The sequence below is a fragment of the Pelodiscus sinensis genome, chromosome 12 (assembly GCF_049634645.1).
Source record: "Pelodiscus sinensis isolate JC-2024 chromosome 12, ASM4963464v1, whole genome shotgun sequence".
Classification (NCBI taxonomy): domain Eukaryota; kingdom Metazoa; phylum Chordata; order Testudines; family Trionychidae; genus Pelodiscus; species Pelodiscus sinensis.
The window spans coordinates 34,417,514-34,439,663 of NC_134722.1; the positions used below are offsets into that span (position 1 = coordinate 34,417,514).

Genomic DNA, 22,150 nt, shown 5'->3' on the forward strand with positions numbered 1-22,150 from the left:
AGTCAAAGGGGCATGATACTGGAATCTGCTGACCAATTACCACTGATGGGTTTCTTAAGTAAAACTTGCTTTGTCCTTGAAGTTGGAGGATAGGACCTGTTGTGTGGAAGGCAACCGGTATGAGGAGCTGGAGAGTTTGTCTTGGTAGCTAGTGATTTACCCTGCCAGGTTGGATTGATCACAGTTGTGTGGCAGGTAATATAGGAAAAATAGCCTCACTATGATGGAACACCACAAATATTTGACTAGAAAGTTTATATCCAGAGCCTCTGACTTCATCTATTTTGTGAGGGAAGGACACCCTCATCTAAAAAGGGAGTGTAGTGGGGATGAAGCTCACTGCCGTGGTGCCTCCTGCTGCTCTCCTCAGGAATTAGCTCTTCCAACCCTGGAGAGCCCACTGTTGACTGTTGTCTCACCCTCAATTACCTGTCTTCTGTGTTACTTCAGGCCCTATGTCCCTTCCATCCTCTGGTGCCCTTTCCTCGTGATACTGCCCCACAGCAGTGCCCCTGCACTCTGGGGTCTTCCCCTTTCAGGGAATCCCAGTCTCTTATATACAGCTTGCATGGCCTCAGGGGCAAATTGTAGTCTGAAATGCCCACTCATCATCATTGGCAAGGGTGTAGACCTGCTGCTTTCTCCTGCCCTAGTTGCTTCCCTGCAGCCCTGATACCCCTCAGGCCCCTGTATCAGTCCTTCAGCCTGGGGGTTGGGTCAGGCCAGAGCTTCCCTGGCTCACCCTGCCTTCCTCCAGCACTTCTCTGCCCAAGTTACCCTGTGCTAGCAGGAAGCTAGGTCCCTCTCCCTGCAGATATGGACCAAGAGTGTGCTCCTCTCAGCCTTTGCAGCTTTTTATACGACCAAGCCTGGCCCTGATTGGCTGACTGTTCCCCATCCTAATTAGCTAGCGTTATGCAAGCCTCCTGTGGTTTGCTTGTAACTCTCTCCCTGCTGAAGTGGGCTACTGCACCACTTGAGGGAGCAAACCTGGATGAAAAATTAAATTATTTCTTCACTAGAAAAGTGTATTTTTCCTGTAATAATATTCCAGATTGAAAAAAATTAGAATGGAATGGACTAGACATGAATATGTGGAAGGCAATACTATTTTTTTCCACACAGACACATGCATCCTGTTTTATGCATCTGATTCTGTAGTTAGAAACTGGTAAGACAGGACAATTTCAGATATGGAAAGTGCAAAATGTACTTTTGCATGCAGCATCATGATAATTTAGGATTTCTGCTAACATGAAAAGAAGAATATTTACTGAAGACTGGGATCTACACATAGATATTTTATGAAGGAAATAAATATTTTAAAATGCAAACACTAGAGTGTGTTGGTCCTTCAAAATAGGGTCAGGGATGTGTTCATTTTTTAGAACTGTTGGTGTTTTAATGTATATCACTACAAACACTGAGCCTTTCATGATAAAGTAACTACCCTGTTACTTTTGCCAGTTGAAAAGGAACATACAGAGCTCCTTTTTGTTTCTAAAGATCACAAGATTTCTAAAAATAGTGTAAGAAGGCTTTGCTATATTGGGGAAGATGGAAGTTTTTTCTATCTGTACTGTACAGAGGATACCACCAGAATAGCATCTGAGTGACAAGTCAAGTCATGTTACTTTTAATGGAGATAATTTCCTCAAGATGAGTAAGGCCATAGCAATGCTTTCAGTAAGGCTAATGCATCTTTTCTCCAGCTGGTTGTCTCTTTACCGTTCTCATTCAAAACGTCAAAACGGACAGTGCCACAGTCATAGTAATAGCACCAGCATGGGTGCATCAACACTAGTTCCCCTTCCTTAGATGCATGTCACCATACAGACCTTACCCATTTCCAGCCCTTCAGAACCAAGGGTCACTGCGACATCCCCAGATACGCACCTTGCAGCTCACCGCATGGCTTCTAGTTGGCTCAATCCTTCCAAATTCCTCTGTTCTACACAAGTCAGAGAGATACTAATCCACAGTAGAAGACAAACGACCAGAACCACTTACCTTTCAGAATGGCACAGGTTTGTTTCATGGTGTTCCACACAGCAGCTGCTTCCACATTCAGCTCCACTTCATGTGATCCTCGACTACTTGTTGTACCTAAAACACGCGGTGTTAACTTTAGCTTCTCTCGGAGTGCACCTTGCAGCAATTTCCGCTTTCAGACAACCTATTGAAGGTACCTTCCTATTCACCCATCCAATTACCAAGAGATTCATGAAGGGCCTTATGAACTTAAGCAAACCTGTTCCTCCAACATGGAATCTAGATATAGTCCTTGGGGTTCTAAGCACACCACCATTTGAACCGTTGACTACTACACCGCTACAAATATTAACTATGAAGGTGGTTATCCTCCTCGCCATTACATCAGCACACATGGTCAGCTCATGTCAATACCACCATATACCATTTTCAGTAAGAATGGAGTAGTTTTAATGCTTCACTCAGCATTCATCCCCAAACTCTGTTCGACCTTTCATGTCAACAAACTAATTATCCTACCATCCTTCTACCCGAAACCTCACGCTTCATCGTGTGAAGCATCTCTCCACATGCTCGATGTCCGTAGAGCTCTTACATTTTATATAAAACGCACAAGACCCTTCAGAAAATCGGACCTACTCATTGTTTCTCTAGCCGAGTGATCGAAAGGAACAGCCAATATCATCTCAGCACATCTCAAAAATTATAACCACTTGCATAACCGAGTGTTACACTACCAGACGGTGTACCTCTTCCAATGCAACCTAGGGCACACTCACGAGAGCAATGGGGGCATCAACAGCCTTTCTCCAGGGTGTTTCCTTTAAAGATATTTGTAGAGCAGCCACCTGGTCATCGCAGGACACGTTTGTAAAACATTACGCAATACAGCAAAGATGGCTCTCAGATACTTCAGTGGCATCTGCAGTGCTCTCACAGGCAGACAAATAGGGACTCCAAGTCCCGCCTTCCTGTTACATCGGAGTACTGCTGCTTAGTACAGTGGATCACCCACAGAGACATCACTAGAAAAAGAAAGTGAAGTTACTCACCTTGGTGCAGGAACTGTCACTCTTTGCAATGTGTGTCTCCGTGGGTGCTCCACTACCCACCCTCCTCCCTGCTTCAGAGTCTTTCTTTTCCTTGTATCTTCCGGATTCCAAGGCAGCTTCAAGGAATTGGCGGGAGCCAGACCACACGAGTGCACAAAAGAGTGCGAACACCGCGAGATGCCGCCGCGCATGTGCAGTCCGACCTAATACTGCTACAGCAAAAATCTCCATTCCGCGGTGCTGGGTCAAGCCCAGCACCTACAGTGGAGCACCCACAGGGGGACACATCTCGAAGAACGACAGTTACTGCACCAAGGTGTGTAACTTCGCTTTCCAGGATAGAAACTTGACTAAGATTGTCTGATAATTATTTTTTCATAAAGTTCCATGGGATTTTTAATGATCATAAGTGCCTATCTTGTCTTGTCTTATCTGAAAGATGGAAAATTTCACCCTTTTCATTTTTGAAGAAGCTATAATCTCCTAAAATTGAATTTAAAAGAGATCAAGAAATTCTGTTTCCCAAATACTTTTATAGGCTTTTCTGGAGAAAAAAATCATTCATACCTTCAATTTTATTGAGAGAAGATTAAAAATACATACTCTTATTCTTGTAGGTACATTATTATCTACAATGAGATCAATAATCATATTCATTTTACTTTTGCTAAGAATTAACAAAAACATCTTTTTCATGATCAGATATATTATAATCTGAATACAAATTTTCTCTTCAATAACCATTAGTTGTGAATCAAAAGATCTGACTACTTTATCGAATCAAAACTTGTATCCAACTCATTCCTGTATGGATTCTCTCCAACATTTCCTGAGGAGTGTAATTAACAAAGAAAACATAAAGTTAATTTAGGGATTTCTAATGGAAGGTGTATCCACCTCCAGTAAGAGCAGCCAGTGACATAAAAACGAAAGCAAGCAAAAGACAAATACCAGAAAAGTGTGAGCAAACAAACATTTATAGAAAAGTGTTTGGAAAAGTAAGCAGGAGAATTCAGAGCACATTGAAGATTACTGTTACTCTTTTCTTAAAGCAATATCTGTAATCAATGTGAAAGTACAGTTCAAGAAATTTAAAAACACTAATGCAAAATTTCTGAGCAGATCAATTTGTCGTGTTTTCAGCTTCCTAGCTGCATACGCAATTCTGTGTCTGTGCATCTAAATTCAAGGTTTTGGCAATGTTTGTGACCATGTACCACCTTTGATATTTTAGCCCTCATGTTAAATTAAATCTCAATGTATGGCAGAGAGATTTTTTTTCTTTTCAAACTAAGAGAATGAGCCCAAATCCAGTAAAATCAATAGGGAATCTTTCCGCTGAGCTCTGTGGTTTTGGATTAGACCCATAAAATTTAGTTTCATTGGACATACAGCATTTGAATAGCAAAAGATTGGAAATGAATAGGATATTCATTTAAAGACTGGACTCCTCTGATAAAAAAAAAAAAACCAAACTGTTCTCTGATTTCACTCTTAGGACTTGAGTTCTGAGTCTAGCTCAACAGGCGTACCTAAAACTATAATCAAGCTGATTGTATTGCATTGCTATTCTAATTTCCAATTTGGGATTTTGCAACATAAACTCTGTTAGAGTGTATCTAATCTTCATGAAACCCAAAGTCTTCCTATAAACTCTACGGTTTTCCTCCATGTACTCTACGGTTTTCCTCCATGTGTCTTTGCTAAACTGAGATATGTGTCTTCTAGCTGAGCTGTAGAGACATTAAATTACTGAGTAAATCAATACAATGTTGTAATGTCACTGAATGTTTTTCAAAGACCAGCTCAAATTTTGTATGCTGTAGCTTTGATCCCTTTCATTTAATTCTAAGTACACTTGTTATTATAGTAACTGTTGTTTGTATGTTATTTTAGCTTTTTACTTAAGTAGCTATTTAGCAATTTAAATGAAAATGTAATTAGCTTACATCTGTTTTACATGGATGTAATACCACGCAGATGTATACTTCTATTAAAGCCATATTTTCTTTTTGGCAAAAAGACACAAAAACAAAATTGTATCAATCATTCAATACATCTTTTTTTAACACAAAATTAGTACGCATAAAATGTATGAAGTGTGGTGGTAACAGCACTCTATAAGAGAGACAATGTGAAAAGCTAAAATAAAAGGGTTGGTATATAATTTAGTTGTACAGTGAGTTGCTTTCAGTTACACTAGAGTAAATCCAGAGACATTCCATTGAAGTTAGTTATGATTAATTACAAAACTCATCATCCTTAATAACCCTCCTCTTTATGAGCTAAATACTATTCTCTGGAATTCCACTGTAATATACAGAATCCCTCTGGATTTATAACAGTGTAAATGACAATAATATTTGGCTGTTAATGACCTAGATTACCAAATATGGTACATTTTCCATCTGTCTGTCCTGATTTTACAAGGTACCAACCACTCTCAAATACCATTAATTTTAGAGGAGTTGAGGAAGCATGTTCTTGTATTTTATGTTGTGGACATAGAAACTCTGTATTCAGATCCCTGCTCTGCCAGAGACTTCCTTTGTGACCTTGGGGAATAATCAGTAAATCTCTCTGTGAATCAGTTCTTCATCTGTACAGCCAGGATAGTAATGCTTCATTTCTTCAATCCTTCATCTGACTTTTCTATTTAAATTGTAAGCTCTTTAAGATTGTGTCTTACTATGTATGGATATAATGCCAAGCACGATGGGGCAATGGTCACTCAGCATCTTGCTGAAGATATTTGGTATATTGTAGGATAGGTCCCTCTGTATGTCTTTCTGTCTGTCTGTGGAACATCAGGTTTATCTGGTTGAAACAAACTAACAATGGCCTAAAAATATAAACAGTTAAGATGCTTATTCAATAGTATATTACACTGCACTTTATACTGGTAAGTAATACCCAGAAACCTGCATTAGTAAGATAAGGTAACTCTTGTTTATTTCATTTATTTTGAATGGTATACCCAGATAATTTCTTCTATTTGGAATAAGTGAATATTTAATAACTTGCTATTGTTTCTGTGTATGTCAGTATTCAGCTCTCTATCTATTCAGAGAATAATTTTAAAGGAAGCTTTTTTCTTGTATTTCTCTCTTTTGCATATGTAAGTTACCAATCCTTCAGATGCATGTGAAAGTGAGGCCACATGGAGGCACGTGGTTGTACCCATCACTTGCAGTGGCAGAAACAGAACCTCCATTTAAGTCTCTCCTTCCCGCCCCCTGTTATTGTATGATTAAATAGTTTAGGGTCAAATCTTGCTGCTCTTCAATGGGTGTTTTGCCTGAGTAAAGACTACAAGGTTTGTCCCTGAAGATTGTTGAACTTAGCACTTGATGCAAGGGCAAGAGGAGGCCACAGTCAGTTTTATGAGATTGTTTCTCATTACAGTGGTGTCTGGTCAGCATTATAATGCAGAGAGAATGAAATACAGAAAAGTTTATTAAAATAATGGAATCAGGGTTGAGGATGTGGGGGACTCAGGGTAGGGGACTGGAGGTCTGAGGGTACAGGAGTCAGGGTTGGGAGGTAAGGAGGCACTCAGAGAAAGAGGTAATGGATGCAGGAGTCAGGGCAGGGGGATGGGAGGTGTGGGAGGCTGTCAGGGTGGTGAGGGCATGCTTGCTTGCTGTCCCCTGTGGTCATTCTGGCGTATAACTGTTCCTGCTCTCTCAGCCCTCCTTTTTTGATTGATGAGAAACAATTGTATTCCAGGCACATCCCATTGTCCTGGCACAACCAAACCCTGTCCTTGATTTAAGATAAGGTAAGAGGAAGCTGCATACCAAATTTGGTGGTCCTAAATTTTACCATGTAGGAGGGGTTCTTGAACAGACTCTCAGACAGACAGATGCACAAACTCTCTCAAATATATAGTAGATAACTCAGTATTAAGTTACATTGAAACTGGCCATATGATTTACAGTGGCGTTAGGTAGGAGCATCCTGTGTGGCTGCTTCCTACCTCTGGCCAAAGAATGGCCTGCACAGAGTTGGTAAATCCGATATCAGGTGCATGGCGATGGCACGCATAATTCTAACCTGTATTGACTTCCAAACTGTGTCCCATTTCAATACAATTTTTCTAGTTGCTCCTCTCCTGTCTTGGCAACAGAATGGAACTTAGTGCATTGTCCATAACTTATCATTTTGTGCCCAAGTACTGCAACACTTGCAATAAATAAAGACATCTGGAGCATTGAGGCGGGTTAAGGTTTCAGTCCTAACTTTGATTTTTGTGGCTTTTGGTCAGTTGTGCCTTACCCTTAACATTTTAACACATTTTTGGCATTTTTAAATTTTTGTGGCATAAATAAAGCTTAGACATGTTTTAAGCAGGTGTGGGGGGGGGGGGGGAAGTGGGAAAGAACCCAGCTAAATGATTAATAACTGTTATTAAAGTGCTTATGTAGCATGTAACATCTTTGCATTTGTATTATGACAGGTCTCTTTGTTGATGAGGTAAATGAGTATCTGTTATAGCTGCCAGAGTCAGGAAAGAGCCTGTGAAACCTGGACACAGTATCAGATCATGTTTCACCAACAGAACAAGATTGATTTATTGTGTTACATCAGGGTTAGATGGACCTAGTACTGCTTCACCACATGCTATTTCATTCCCTTGTCTATTAAGTATGCAAGTACAAACAGCTTTAACACAGTTTTTTACCTAGAAACAAGCCTGGGGCTTCATCCAAATACTTTTAACATATGAAAATTGAGCTGCTTTGAACTTGTATGTTTTTGATAACTGCTTGGTATGCTTCCTGGAGGATCACCTGTAGGCTTTTCTTTCCAAATCCTAATCCCTTTGATTAAGTGCCAGGACAGATAGCTCTCATTGAATAACTCCAGTCTCATAATTCTTCCTTCATTCAGAGTTGAAAGGGAACTGCTCGAGCTTCAGTAGGTAAATCCTCAGATTTAGTTAAAGTAAGTCAAACACTTATAAACTGACATTGTTTTGTTCTAAAATGTGGTTCAGATGGGCTACTGAATGATTACATACCACTTGCTGCCAGAAGCTGTAGGAAGGAAAAACAAAACAATTTTTAGCAAGTAGGATTAGGAGAAGGAAAACTTTGGGAACCAAAAGTTTAAAAGACAACTTGGCGTGGAAATTTAAGCCTTAGTGTAGGAACATAGTTCTTTGCCTGACTGTTCTTGTTCTCTTTTCGACAAGAGCAGGCTTTAGTGCTGAGCTGAACATTCCTTCCCCTCTCCAACCTCTCCTTCCCCTTCCTCCTCCCCAAATAACTACCACAATATGGAGGAAGGGAAAACATCCTTGTTCTTTTTATCTTTACAAATATGCCTGCTGGGGACTAATGCAAACCAGCTCAAGATGTTTGTACTTAAAATAGTTTGTAGCATCAGAGGGTGGTGGGGAATTAGAAATAAAGTGGCATACTAGCTGTTTGTCAACTAAGAATACTGTATCAGAAGGGTAGCCATGTTAGTCTGAATCTGCAAGAACAACAAGAAGTCCTGTGGCACTTTATAGACTAACAGATTTATTGGAGCATAAGCTTTTGTGGGTAAAGACCCACTTCGTCAGATGCATTTAGTGGAAATTCCAGAGGCAGGTATAAATATGCAGGCATAAGAAAAGAGTTCCAATCAAGAGTAAGGCTAGAGATAACGAGGTCAATTCAGTCAGGGAAGATGAGGCCCACTTCTAGCAGCTGATGTAGAGGTGTGAACAACAAGAGAGGAGAAACTGCTTTTGTAGTTAGCTAGCCATCCACGGTCTTTGTTTAATCCTAAACTGAAAATATCAAATTTGGAGATGAATTGTATCTCTGCAGTTTCTCTTTGAAGTCTATTCTTCAAGTTTTTTTGTTGCAGGATTGCTACTTTAAAATCCGCTACTGTGTGTCCAGGGAGATTGAAGTGTTCTCCTACAGGTTTTTGTGTATTGCCATTCCTAGTGTCTGATTTGTGTCTGTTTATTCTTTTACGTAGGGACTGTCCAGTTTGGCTAATATATATAGCAGAGGGGCATTGCTGACACATGATGGCGTATATTACATTAGTAGATGTGTAGGTGAATGAGTTCAGAATGGTGTGGCTGATGAGGTTAGGTCCTGTGATGGTGTCATTGGTGTAGATATGTGGGGAGAGCTGGCACCGAGGTTTATTGCAGGGATTGGTTCCAAAGTGGGAGTTACTGTGGTGTGGTGTGTATAGTTGCTGGTAAGAATTTGCTTCAGGTTGGTGTGTTGTCTGTGAAATCTGTTGTATCTGATATTTTTATAGATGTTTAATACATATATGCATGCACACCAGTTTGAGGGGCTTTGGTTCAACTGCCCATAGCTGCTGTTGCTGTTCTGATCATAAGACAACTAAATTAAATGCCAATCTTTCATTTGACTTAACAAACACAATGACCTTTGGTAGACCATTCTCAAAGCTTCCATGTATATCTGATCTAAAGGCATGAAATGCAGTTGCTGAGTCCTGTTTCCTCACTTGTCTATATTGCCTAACATGGCAGCAGTAATGTCATTTCTGCTACTTTTTGGCCTTACAGATCTGTGCTGGGTGATTGGAGACAGGGCCCAAATGCTGATTTGAGTCTGGCAGCAGTTTACAGCATACAAATAGTATTTTCAGGTGCAAATGTTCAAAAATCCTGAGTGAGTTTCCCTTTAAAATCATGAGATTTATTTTTAAAATGTTTTTTATTTGACTTTTAGTTTTTGAGCCTTCCACTTAGTCACTTTTTCAAGCTTTTCTTGTCGACTTTGCGTTTTTACTTTTTGTAAAAAATATAGACTGAGATTTTCATATCATAACATAACTTCAGGAGCTGGAGCTTTAAGAAAAACACCAAATATCAGAAAATTGACTTCTCTTGACACATTAATGCTGCACAACACTTGAGGCAGGAAGTGAAAAAGAACAATTTTCAACTAGAAACTCACCGGGATGTTTGTAGACAGAATGCAATGGACAAGGTTGGACTTTGCAAAGATCCCATTTCCAATAGCACTACTGGTGCAAAAAGTGCTTTACGTTATTATATACTACAGATTATCAGGACATCGCCCTTGCATCTCATCCAGAAAGATGTTACCTGCAGCAGAACAACACCTCCGTCACACTAAATCAGTACCTCATATTGCATCACCAACACCAGTCACTTCCTCCAGAAACCAACCTCAAATGTCATCTGTCCACATACTAACTGGGTCTGATCTGGCTAAGTTGGTGATATTAGACAAGATCTCAGTCCTGATTTATGATTGGATTCCTTCATTAGCTTGAGAAATGAAGCCAGTAGTTCTTCAGATTACCATAGTTAATGACAACTTGAAGGTGCTTCCTGTTAACAAGGTAATAATAACAGTAGCTGTGGCCAAATAACCTTATTACTTCATTTACAAGAAACTCCATTAAGTTATTATTACAATGTTATGTAGTTTTTGTCTTATCGCTTCTGTGGTCTGATCAGATAGGATATTTAATGAAATAGTAATAAATTAAAAGAAATTACATATAACAAAGCAGGACTATAAATTAAATACATGAAAATGAAAGGGTTTTCTACATGCGAACATATGTTGCTAAAATAGCATGAGGTTCAGCATGTTCTTAACACAAAAGCTTTGGAATGAAAGCAAAAGTTTATGACTCATTTTATTATATCTGTAAATCTGAAAGCATAGCTATAGTTTTTAATTTTTATTTTGCCTCTGTTACTATTTTTATACCCTCTTTATTGCTGGCTGGACCAAGGTTTAAAGTAAGCTCTGTTGGGACCCTATGCCCCATTAGTCTTCTGTAATAAAATGTGAACCAGGCTAAACTAAAACACAAAGCCATAAGAGCAATTAAAATTAGATTTTTTTGTAGATAACTGCTAACTTGGAATACAATTGCTCTTTTATTAAAGGATTTAATACAAAATTTATAATTTAATACAATTTATAACAAAATGACAAGTTATTTTACATTTTTTATTTCTATCTCACTGTGCCCAGCTCTCCTTTAAAAAAAAATTTCAAAGCGCCTGAAATAGTCAACTCCTGCTTTTAAAAAGTGCATCATGTTAACATAAACTTCCATCTCTGTTTTATGTGTGAAATGTTATGATGCCATATAAGAAAGTGTTGCTCCTCAAAAAGTGTTATTTCTGATTGAAAATCTGGTTGATGTTTTTTAACAGTGATAAAGTAAAGTTGGGCTTTTGTGCTTCAATAATAGCAGGATTTGTGGGACATAGACATAATCTACAGGGCAATTGTCTGAGCACAAAGCATAGCATCTCATTATCTCATAGTTTCTTAAAAACTATAAACATAGTTGACAGATGTTTCTCTAATAGTATAATAATAGCTTCTTTGTGATTATTAGATTAAGCTTGTAATAACTTAGGAGGAGTGCTGGAGCTTTGTATTTATTATAGCTGGAAATAGAATCCTCTATGTTAAACTTGGACAAGCTGTAGTTATTTTTATGGATGATGCATTAAGGAAGTCTTCTTTTTTTTAAAATTCATTTTTTATTATGAAAGCACCGCGTAGACATGTTACCTCATACTCTTGTTACCTGCAAATGGAAAATGCTCTTGGGGCCATCGTTTAATATGAGGGAAAGGAATTGAAAAGGAAAGGAGGAAATGATCAAAATAATCTTTCATGCTTGAGGGTGTGAATGTTGCCCTGTATATAATGTGTGTAGTTCGCTTTGCTTCTCAAGTTCCAAATTTTCTAAGAGGCCTGAAACTGCTTCTAAGTTTCTATAGAGAAGAATCTCTTAGTTACAAGAGATATCTAAGGCCATGTTTCCATGTACCAGAGGATCTACGCTCTAGCAATTGTTCTTTTGGGTTTGATTTAGTGGGCCTAGTAATCACCCACTAAGTCGAATGTTTAGGGCACCGCCATTGACGCCAGTACTCCATGCTGTCATAAGGAGTAAAGTAAGATGACAGGAGCATTTCTCTTTTCAACCTCCCACTGTGGAGTTGGCGTCAAGCTCAGCTTAAGGTCCGTTGACTCCAGCTATGTTATTTACATTGCATATCTTAAGCTGACCTTCTCCCCACCATGAAGGCCTGGCGTTAGGCTATTTGCACCTCAAAATATGACTGGAGGAACCAGCAAAAACTTGAGACAACAAAAGTTGACTATAGACATTTAGGAATATTTTATCTAAGGTTTGAGCTAATATGTTTATATTTCTCAAATTAAAAAACCTCTGATTTATCATGTGCTATTAATATGAGGAAGTGATAGATATGAGAACAGATGATATAGTATGTGGGATTGGGGACTTTGTCACTAAACCCTGTGCTTCCCAAATGGAGTTAGGGCAGGATGCCATGAAACTGTCACTATACGCAGCCATTTGAAACTGGACCCAGAATAAATATTTCTTGCAAGCACATTAAATAGTGAGTGATAACTGGATACTAGGTAATATACTTTGTTTGTAAAGGTACTGCTACACTAACACCTGAATTTTAGTTTTAGAAACCACTGGCACATGGAGAGAATGTGGAGGGCCACAGCCAGGAACCAGCACTAGAGGCTGGAAGCATTCATGATACATTTACACTCCAGCAGAAAGTTGACTTATGTACGTAACACCAGCTATGTAAATAACATAGTTGAAGTGGACATACCCTAGGTCGAGATACTGCAGGTTCTGCACCGCAGGAGGTTGACAGGAGAAACTCTCCCATTGATTTCCCTTTTCTCATCCAGGGTAGAGTAACAGGGTTGTCTGGAAACTGATCTGCAGTCAATGTGGCTGGTCTTCACTAGACCTGCTAAATCAACAACTGGTGAATTGATCTCAGAGTGTTGATTCCCACGCTAGTCTATATATAGGCTCCGTGTGTCCAGGACAGAGACAAACAGAATGTCTTCTTCTGCACAGAGGTAGTAAACACTGACCATGTAAAGACTAGGAAAGGTTATAACTCTGTTTGCTTAAATTGACCTTAAGTGGTTGTTCTGTAACTAGAGTATGAAAAGTGCATTAATAGGGCTTAAGTGGCTTGTTACCTAATTCTAACCTAAACTTAACCTGTTCAGAGTACAAGCCTCGTAAGCAGCAGCCGCTAATGCCCTTTGAAAGATAGTGTATATTTCCTCGTTGAAAGGTCCAGGTTGCCAGCATTTTCAGAATAGATATGGGGCATTGCTCTACTCATCCAGACCCAGGCTGATGCTGCTGACAATGCTGACAGTCCTTTTTGGTACATCATAACTCCAGCGCTCTGGGGAGCACCATACAATATACTAAAGGGTGTGCTCCCCTGCAGCAAAGCTCACCAGATATTAGGTGGTATAGAGTGGGGCAGGAGTCCTAGCACTTTTGAAGGATGCAACAGTACTGATAATAGTAATAATAAAAGTGCTCTATTAGGATTTTTGTACTGTTCCAAAATCTAATCGCAAAATCAACCAGTAACACTCAATTTAAAATGGAATTTCCACTATGGTGAGTACTGACTACACCATGAAGGGCCATGGTTTTTAAAACACACTAGTTTTGTGCTGCAATCAAATGTAGGTGCAAATAACAGAATGTATACAACGAGCTACCTGATTTGCAGGTATATTTGTAAAGCTCATGGCATCCAGACTCTAATTTTGTATTTGTGGTTTTGTTCCAGCAACAAATTCTGAGGTCAGGATGGTTGTCCCCCAAATTAGAGACTGGCTGAGCTCTCTCTGAAAATCTGACCCTACATATTTGGATAGAAACAAATTATAACCCTACTGCAGCAGATATACATCAAGTCAGCAATACCCTTTGTCTGTGTTACCAGAGCCAGGGTCACACACTGTGTTTGGGATGCACTTAATCACAATGTGAAGTACGAGGCACAATCACCTTGCACACTGCTAGCTGGACATGCTTTCCCTGGGGGCCCTGCATTAGGGTTTACACCAACTCCTATTGGCATATACCTTGTAGCAAATTTTGCCTCTGGCATTTCGTTAGGCACTGGTAATGTTGCAAGATAAGCTATGTAGCCATGAATAAATCCTTCTCTGGAAACTTGTACAGTAGCTATTGGCAAGAATCTAGCCTTTCCTTAAAATTAGAAGCGTATTACAATCACTATTTATGTCATTCAGAAATCATGTGGAGTTACATAATGATTCATATTCTAGAGAAAAGAAGTTCTGGGAATGGATTTCTTGAGCTTAGCCAAATTCAAAGATGTAGCAAAAAATGTAAAAGATTTTAAGTTTAAGTTTTAAATGCAAAATATGTGTGGAACTCTGGAGCATAAAGCCCCTTTACAAATAATGGTGTTTGTGTTAATAACTCATCCAGCACAGGTTTGAGTGTACCCCTGAAATAACAAATGGCCTGACAGTGAGTCTACTACAGACTAGCTTTCAGAAAAGACCTTGTGGCCAGCTGACACCCTCTGACCACTCAATAGACTATCCAGTAGAGATGTCAATATGTAGTTGACTACACAATTAACCGGTTAGTCTGGGCTTATTGGTTATCTTGCAGACTACATGCACTCCCCGCCCCTCCGCCCACTTCCTCTGCATCAGAGGCAGCAACGGGGGCAGAGGGGAAACAGTAGCCAAGGCCTGTGAGAAGTTATCTTTTAAGCCAGCGTTCCATGAGCCCCAGATCCTGCAGAGCCACCTACCACCTCGACCCTCACGCTGCTGCCTCTGAGAGAGAGGCAACGGCGTGGGAGTGAGGGAGGGTAGGTAGGAGCTGATACATGCGGGAAGCCGACTTTCAAGCCCGTTCCTGCATATTGGCTTCCGTGGAGCCACCTATACCACTCACCCCCCGTGCTGCTTCTAACTGAGGCAGCAGGATGGGGCAGGCAGGAGCTGGTGCTGAGAGAGAGCAGACACCAGCTCCCTCCCACTGCTGCTGCCTTCATGGATGCTGGCACAACCTCTCTCTGTGAGGAGCTTGGGCCTCCATGGATGGGAGGTCTGCTACTGCCCTGCTCTGCTGCCTCTCTGTCAGAGACAGCACCAAGGGGCAACAGGCAGAAGCTGGTTGTGGACCACGTCCTGCCTTCCATCCTGACCTGCTGCCTTTCAGAGTGCAGCAGCAGGGGGCTCCCCGCGAGTGGGGCTGGGAACTCACTGGCTGCCAACCCTACCCTCAGGGACAACCGCATCCTTCACTAAAATTTGATGCAGTTACACGATTATTCAGTTAATGGTATCTAATATGCCCACTATCCTGTCTCCAGAACAGTGGTGGAGGGAAGCATGATTTTTAATACTAAGTGGGCTTGCATGTACAGAGGGCTCTGCAAGTGGTGGCACATTTGAATAACATCATGTGCCAAAGGCTTCAAAAGAACCATGCCAGTTCCATACTGAATCTTGCTGCATTTATTTTATGTAATCTACACAAGGGGAACACAGACACATAAAACTGAAGACACAAATACTCATTCTGGCAGCATTGTATGGGAGCATTTATTTACTGTGCTATGCAATATCAAAAAATGAGTGTTGGTATCTTAGTTGCTTTATGCATTGAGGAAAGTGGTCACATGAGTGGCATAATGACCACATGATATTATTTTCTATTTGCATTTTTAAGAGTTAGTTTTAAAACTCCAAAAAAGCCTTCTTCTCTAGGATAGTGAAAAATATTATTTTGTCCAGTGACAGATAGTTTTGCTCGGCTCAATGTCTTTCTCTGAGACAACTGTGGCCAGTTCTCAAAAATCTCCATGTTGTTTGGAGTTTTATTTGCCATGTTACTTTTTGGCGTGCTGTTCAGACCAATGAGTGGTTGTGCCACTGCTTGCCCTGTAGTTATGAGTTCTTTAAATGCTCTTCTTCTGTGACTCGCAGCCTGGACACCATCAGCCAGCTGATATGGCATAGGTAGGATCCATACTGGATGCAGCGCTGCACATATTGCTAGAGGGAATGCCCCACCATGGCATTGTCAGAAATGTAACACCAGAAAAAAGTTAGGTCAACCTAAGGGTGTCATCCAGATGCATGAAAAATTTACACCCCTGAGCAACATAGTTCAGCTGCCTAACTGCCAGTGTAGACAGCACTGCTGCTACAGCATTTCTAGTGAAGACACAGTGAGAGTCGGAATTTGGGGAAAGTGAACTAACAACCTTATGGAAACTTAACTAACGTCCAAAGAGTGCTCACTTAAGAGTGGACAGAAACAAGTATCACAAAGATGTTAGCACTATTCTGATTCCGAAACCAAGTTCTATTGCCTGACATTCATTGTTTTAGTAACCATTCACAATGCTAATGAACAATGCACTATAATAAGTATTTATGTCATGATTCGCAAGGTGGTTGCAAAACATTGACCACAAATGGTGATGATGTTATTGGCATATGTAGATGTTATTGACTTAGCAATGACAAATGCAGTGGTTGTTATATTGACCTAAAACAAACAAAAACCTTTCACCCATTTTACTTAGCAAAGGTCATAGGAGAAAAAACAGTTTTCTCTCTTTAGAAATAAAAGAGATGTCAGCTGTGTTGTGAACATTACTCAGTAAAGATAATCTTTTTAACAATTATGAGACTACAAGATGGTGAAGCGTGGATAAGCCCAGCTCAGTTTGACTTTATTTTGGTTTGCAGTGCTCTGCATTCACGCTAGTCCTTCATAGGCAATATCCCTCATTCCACACCCTTTGGGCTCCTTATTCATGTCCAACAGCTACACAATTAACACCTTATTATATGAACACCTGTGGCAGCTTTATTGTCAGACCACTGTACTGCAGCAATTAACTATCCAACATTACACAAGTGTTCTGGGTATCCAGTTAGAGGAGATGGTACAACATCCCATTTTAAATTTATGTAAATATGAAACACTTTGAGTAACTCTTTAAATATTAAAGTTCTTTTCATCTTAAATGAGTTTAAGAATGACCTATAAAATGGTACAGAAAACTGAAAAATGTACTTAAAGTTACTTAAAATCCTACTAAATAGGTAGGAGTTTGTCTACACTACAGTGTTATTTTGAAATATCTTATTTCGAAATAGTTAATTCAAAATAGCTTATTTCGAAATAACACATCTACACACACAATGCATTTTGAAATAGCGTTTTGCTATTTCGAAATAGCGCGTCCACACTGAGTGGACACTGAATTGCATTGAAGGCTGGCCGGAATCAGGTCCAGCAGGGCATCAGGTCAGGAGTTTATTTGTGTGGCTGCTGCCTGAGGCTATCTGAGGCTTGTGCTTAAAGGGACCCCCACCCCAGGAAGCCAGTTCTCAGCTTTCCCTGCTTGCTTGCCTACCTCGATGAGGCATAGCAACGCATTTGTATCTCTGCATGCTCTGATTGCCCTCACTCGGGACATCAAAGCACTCTGCAACATGGAGCACGAGCTGCCCCTGGGCACTCTGGTGCTTCTCGTGAACACGTTGAGGCAAGGCTGGCTGCACTTTCTGCATGCTGCCATCCAGGAGGTCCATCGGGGGGCTGTCAGTATCCAGGAAGCCCTGCGGGAGAGCTTCAACGCTAACAGTCTCCCTGGTCTGCCCCACTGGGGGCTTGTGCTTCATTCCTCTCCCATATCATTCCACTTACCCTCCCAGCCCCCCTTCCTGATGTCAAATAAAATTACATGTATTTTCATGAACACAAACTCTCTTTATTTAACAAAACTGAGTGGCAGGGGGAGAATGAAACTGGTGAGACTGGAGAAAGGAGGCGGGAGAGGAGAGGAGAGTGGGAAAGGGGAGGGGGAAACCTGGGAGGAGGGAGCTGGAAGGGGGAAGCAAGGGGAAGAAGGGAGATGGGAAGCTCAGGGTTGGGGGTCTTGCTGGACCAACTTGATTTTCATGTGAACCTGCTCCTGGGTTGGCATGTGGCCTTTGGTGGCCAGGCTGGCAGCTATTATGCCATAAATGGCCATGTTCCTCCATCTAGTGCAGAGATCATGGACGTTGGAGGCATCCCCCCAAACCTAAGTAAGGTCCACCCTGATCTCCACCCTGGACCAGGAAGGTGCCTGCCTTCTCCAGGCTCCTGGGAGCTGGCCAATCAATCATCGCCTACACCCCCTAACCTCAAACAAATTCTTTCCAATAACCACACAGCATGCCTCCATCATATTTACCCAGGAACAAACCCATGCAATCAACTCCAATGCCAACTCTCTCCACACTTCTATGCAGCCAATATCATCACAGGACCTAACCATGTAAGCTACCACATCAGAGGCTCGTACAACTGCACCTCCATTAATGTGATCTATGCCATCAAGTGCCAGCAACGCCCCTCTGCTATGTATGTTGACAAAACTGGACAGTCTCTACGAGAAAGAATTAAAGGACACAGATCAGATATCCAAAAAGGTAACACACAGAAACTTGTTGGGGAACATTTTAACTTGCCTGGGTATTCTTTAATGGATCTCAAAGTCACCATATTATTTCAAACCAATTTCAAAAGCCAACTTGAGAGGAAAGCTACAGAACTTAATTTCATTTACAAGTTTGATACCTACAAGAGAAGTCTAAATAAAGATGATGACTGGATGCCCGCTACATTCCACATTCTAATGACATAAAACAAACAAACAAAGGGTACTTAGAATGGGTACTAAGTACTCTTATCAGCTTCATTTAGCATGGATACTCTTTCCCCTTTTTTCCCTTCTTTTTCCTTCTCTCCCCCACATCCCATCTCTGTGCTTTTTATTTGAAAACTGGACCCCTTAAACTCCATTCATCTGAAGAAGTGTGTTGTGCTCGCGAAAGCTCATGATACCATCTACATTTTTTGTTAGGCTCTAAGGTGCTGCAAGACTATTTGTTGTTGTTTAAGTTTTTCCAGTTACAGACTAACTTGGCTACCCTTCTGAAACTTATTTGAGTTAAGAATGCAAGCAACACTGGGTAGTAAATCTCCTCGTACAATATATAGGAAGTGTTTATGACTTTTCATAGGAGAAATTCAGTCCAGTACAGAGACCAGTAGACAGCCAATGCACTCTTGAGCATGATTTTGAGGGCCTTCTGTTCAGGTGTAAATTTATCTATGTGTTTTCAAAAGACATTATGTCTGTACTGGTTTTGAAGGTTGTTTCTCTTTTCTGAGGACAGAATTTAGTTGCTTCAAGCTAAATATAAAAGGAATTAAGACTTAAATAACACTGTTCATATATGGTACCTGGGAGTACTACGTTATTCTAGTATGTGAACTTTCAGCATTTTGATTTTCTGTTGAAATAAATAATGGTTGAAAAATGATCAGTTCCTTCTGATTATGTACGAGCTTTATCACTCAGCTTTTGCTATCTGAAGATGTGTGTAAACAGTTGTATCACAGGGGACTTTTCTAAATTGCCAGGGTTTCCTGGTTTACTGCTATAAGGGAATGATTCCTAATAAGGTTTTGTCAGCTAGTGTTAAAACAGCCAAAGTCGCTGTGTTAGGTCATATATTAAAGAGACAACTTTCTTCCAAATCAAATTAGATTGATTCTGTGCATCTGCTCCTCATCATAGAAATTGGTAGGCTGCTGGAAGACCATGTTATCATAGACTTAGCAGTTAATCTGGAACAATAAGTAACTTCACATGGCCCATATAGGCTTAGGCATGAATTTCGTTTATATGCATGTTACAACTGTGTGAGTTGGTGGGTCTGTTCTGTTTTGTTCTGCTTTGTTTAATTGTATATTTACTGAAGGTGGCTCTGAGTGATAAGGTTTGGGTCAGATCTTCTCCAGTATTTGGGGATTAAGAACTTTGGTACAAGTCCATTTTTCACATTTATTATAGCAACACCCACTGACGGCAGCAAATAGAAATATTGTTGTATCTTGGTCCCAGTCATAGGGAAAAAGCAATAGTCAGAAGCTGCCAAAAATAGTTTAGGTTAGGCATTTGAGAAAAAGTTCTTACAGAAGAGAATTTGGGAAATGGAATATCTTCTAAGTCAGTTGACTGAGGGTTAGATTTTCAAATAAGAGTGGGCAAACCATACATCCCCATGTTCTGGACCTGCTGATGTATCTGTGATTCCACCCTCAGTTAGGTTGTATTAGGATTAGATGTTCTGAGTACACATTGTTCAAACATATTCCATATGTTATAGTTTCGATTCTGCAGTTTTCACCTTTTTCTTGGCAACCTCAGACGATTAATTCAGATCAAAGAGGAGCACTTTAATAAACAGTTCGGTTTAGTTTTGTTTAATTTTCTCTCGATCTGTTACAATGAAGAAATGGTATGACTGTTCCTAATTTTATGCATATATTTATACTAAGACTAGCTAGAGTTTGCCAGAATTTGAAGTTGGGTAAAAACCTAGCGCTGTAACCCAATGCACCATTATGTGTGTCTGCTACATCATCTCGTAAGTTTTTTATTGTGTCCAGACCTAATGATCAACATTTTAATTTTAAGAAGAAAAAGATAAATCTCTGTTCTCTAAAAAAAAGTTATATCTAGATATTTAGATGTACTTTCTCTCTGGCTGCACCTATATAGGAAGTTTGGCGTGCAGGTTTGTAGCACATTAATAAGCATGGTTGAAGGGTATTGTTGTTTATAGTGGAAATACACTATACAAAATTGAAAACATTTAGCTTTTCTTAACTTCTTGACACAAGAAGTCAGATATAAATTAGAATTTCCTTATCCCAATCTGTTGCAAGCATTAGACTTTCAAAGGGTTAAAGCAGTGCTCACAAGTACACATGACTGAAAACCGGTTGAATATGATTTCAAAGGGATTTTTTAAAAAGAAAAGTCCAATTACAGATAAGTAATTTCCCTTTCTAGCTTACTAAGCTCCATTTCATCCTTGTGCAATTTCAAGATCCAGAGCCCTTTCCCCTTATTTCCATAGATATTTTTGAATATGAAAATCTTATGTCAAAACTTAGCTGAAGCCTTCATGAGGTTTTTCAAAACCAAAGTTAGAATTCTGTTTTTAAGATAAACAGATTTTGAACTGGAAAGATGTTTTCAGTAGCTGGTATTCCTTTTTGGATGAGATTTCAAGTAGTGTCTTTAATCATATTTTTGTTGATTATTTATTAGTTTCTGTGGGAAATCAAAGGATGGACAACCTAAAATATGTCTTCCATAAAATACTTTCTAAATCAGAAGCTGAGGCAGAGAATTTATAGCAAGTGTCTTTCATGTGCCGATATGAACTGATTGAGAGAGAAAATATTTTAGTATGTGTATAACATGCAAATGAAGGTTGACCCAAAAATGGAAAATTAAATCTCTAGTATCTGGCTGAAGTAGCTATTACTCTTGTAATACCAAACTAGATAAGTCTATTGTGGTTAGCATAGTGGGAGAGAAGAGTGTTTCTGTTCTGTTTCATGACACCTGAATATGGATAGTTAGAACTGATTCAGAATGTAAAAGAAAAATGCCCCAAGCCAGAATCTGGAATAAGTGCATACTGAAAAGAAACAATTGCTAAGTTGGAAAACTTCAGATAATATATACTTCCCTAATTGGCCTATACGTATATGTGGTATTAATGAATTCCATAATCGCCTAAATATAGCTGCCAACCCCCAGTCATCCTTTAGGAATAGCTATATGTACTATATGGATATTGTAGAACTGATAGACTAGGATTGGCTGCAGTGTTGACACTAATTGGGAGGAAATAACGTCTTACTGTAGGAAAGTAAAACATATTGTACTTTTTATTGCAAAAATCAGCAATGAAAAAAATCCTTTGTCACTTTAAAAAAGTAAGAGATTACATACAAGCTGCTTCTAGCCTTTGAATCTCCTCTGAGAAGCACTGTTCTAAACCACTTAACATCTCCAGACCACCAAATGACCCATATTTCATATGGATAACTCACTAGCCCATGGGAAGCAGCCCCACCTTGCGTCAGTGAGTGAACAGCACTTGGTTAATGCCTCTGGCAGTAATTTCTGACTCATTATATGTTTGAGAGAATACATTTTTCTCTGGCTTCTTTAGCCTGTGAAAGAGAACATCATTTATCTTCTCCAGTGGAGTCCAGTTGCAAGTCTGTTTACCCTACCTCCTGCCTCAGTAGTAACAGGGCAAATCTCCACTTTATAAAAGGCTAGCAGGATAAGCAAAGTTTAAGTATTACAGCGAATGGTA

The 22,150-nt window shown here is 39.9% G+C and overlaps 1 protein-coding gene across 13 annotated transcripts in view; it reads left to right on the top strand.

Moving 5' to 3' along the window:
- FTO (FTO alpha-ketoglutarate dependent dioxygenase) overlaps positions 1-22,150 on the top strand; it is a 397,366-nt gene that overhangs the window by 257,405 nt on the left and 117,811 nt on the right. The window contains exon 9 of one of the 13 annotated variants that reach the window (XM_075940295.1): positions 6,774-6,825. The exons of the other annotated variants lie outside the window; for them this stretch is intronic. Coding sequence (XP_075796410.1) covers positions 6,774-6,819 — 46 coding nt within the window. The 3' untranslated portion in view covers positions 6,820-6,825. The remainder of the gene's footprint in view (positions 1-6,773; positions 6,826-22,150) is intronic. 13 annotated transcript variants of the gene reach the window in all.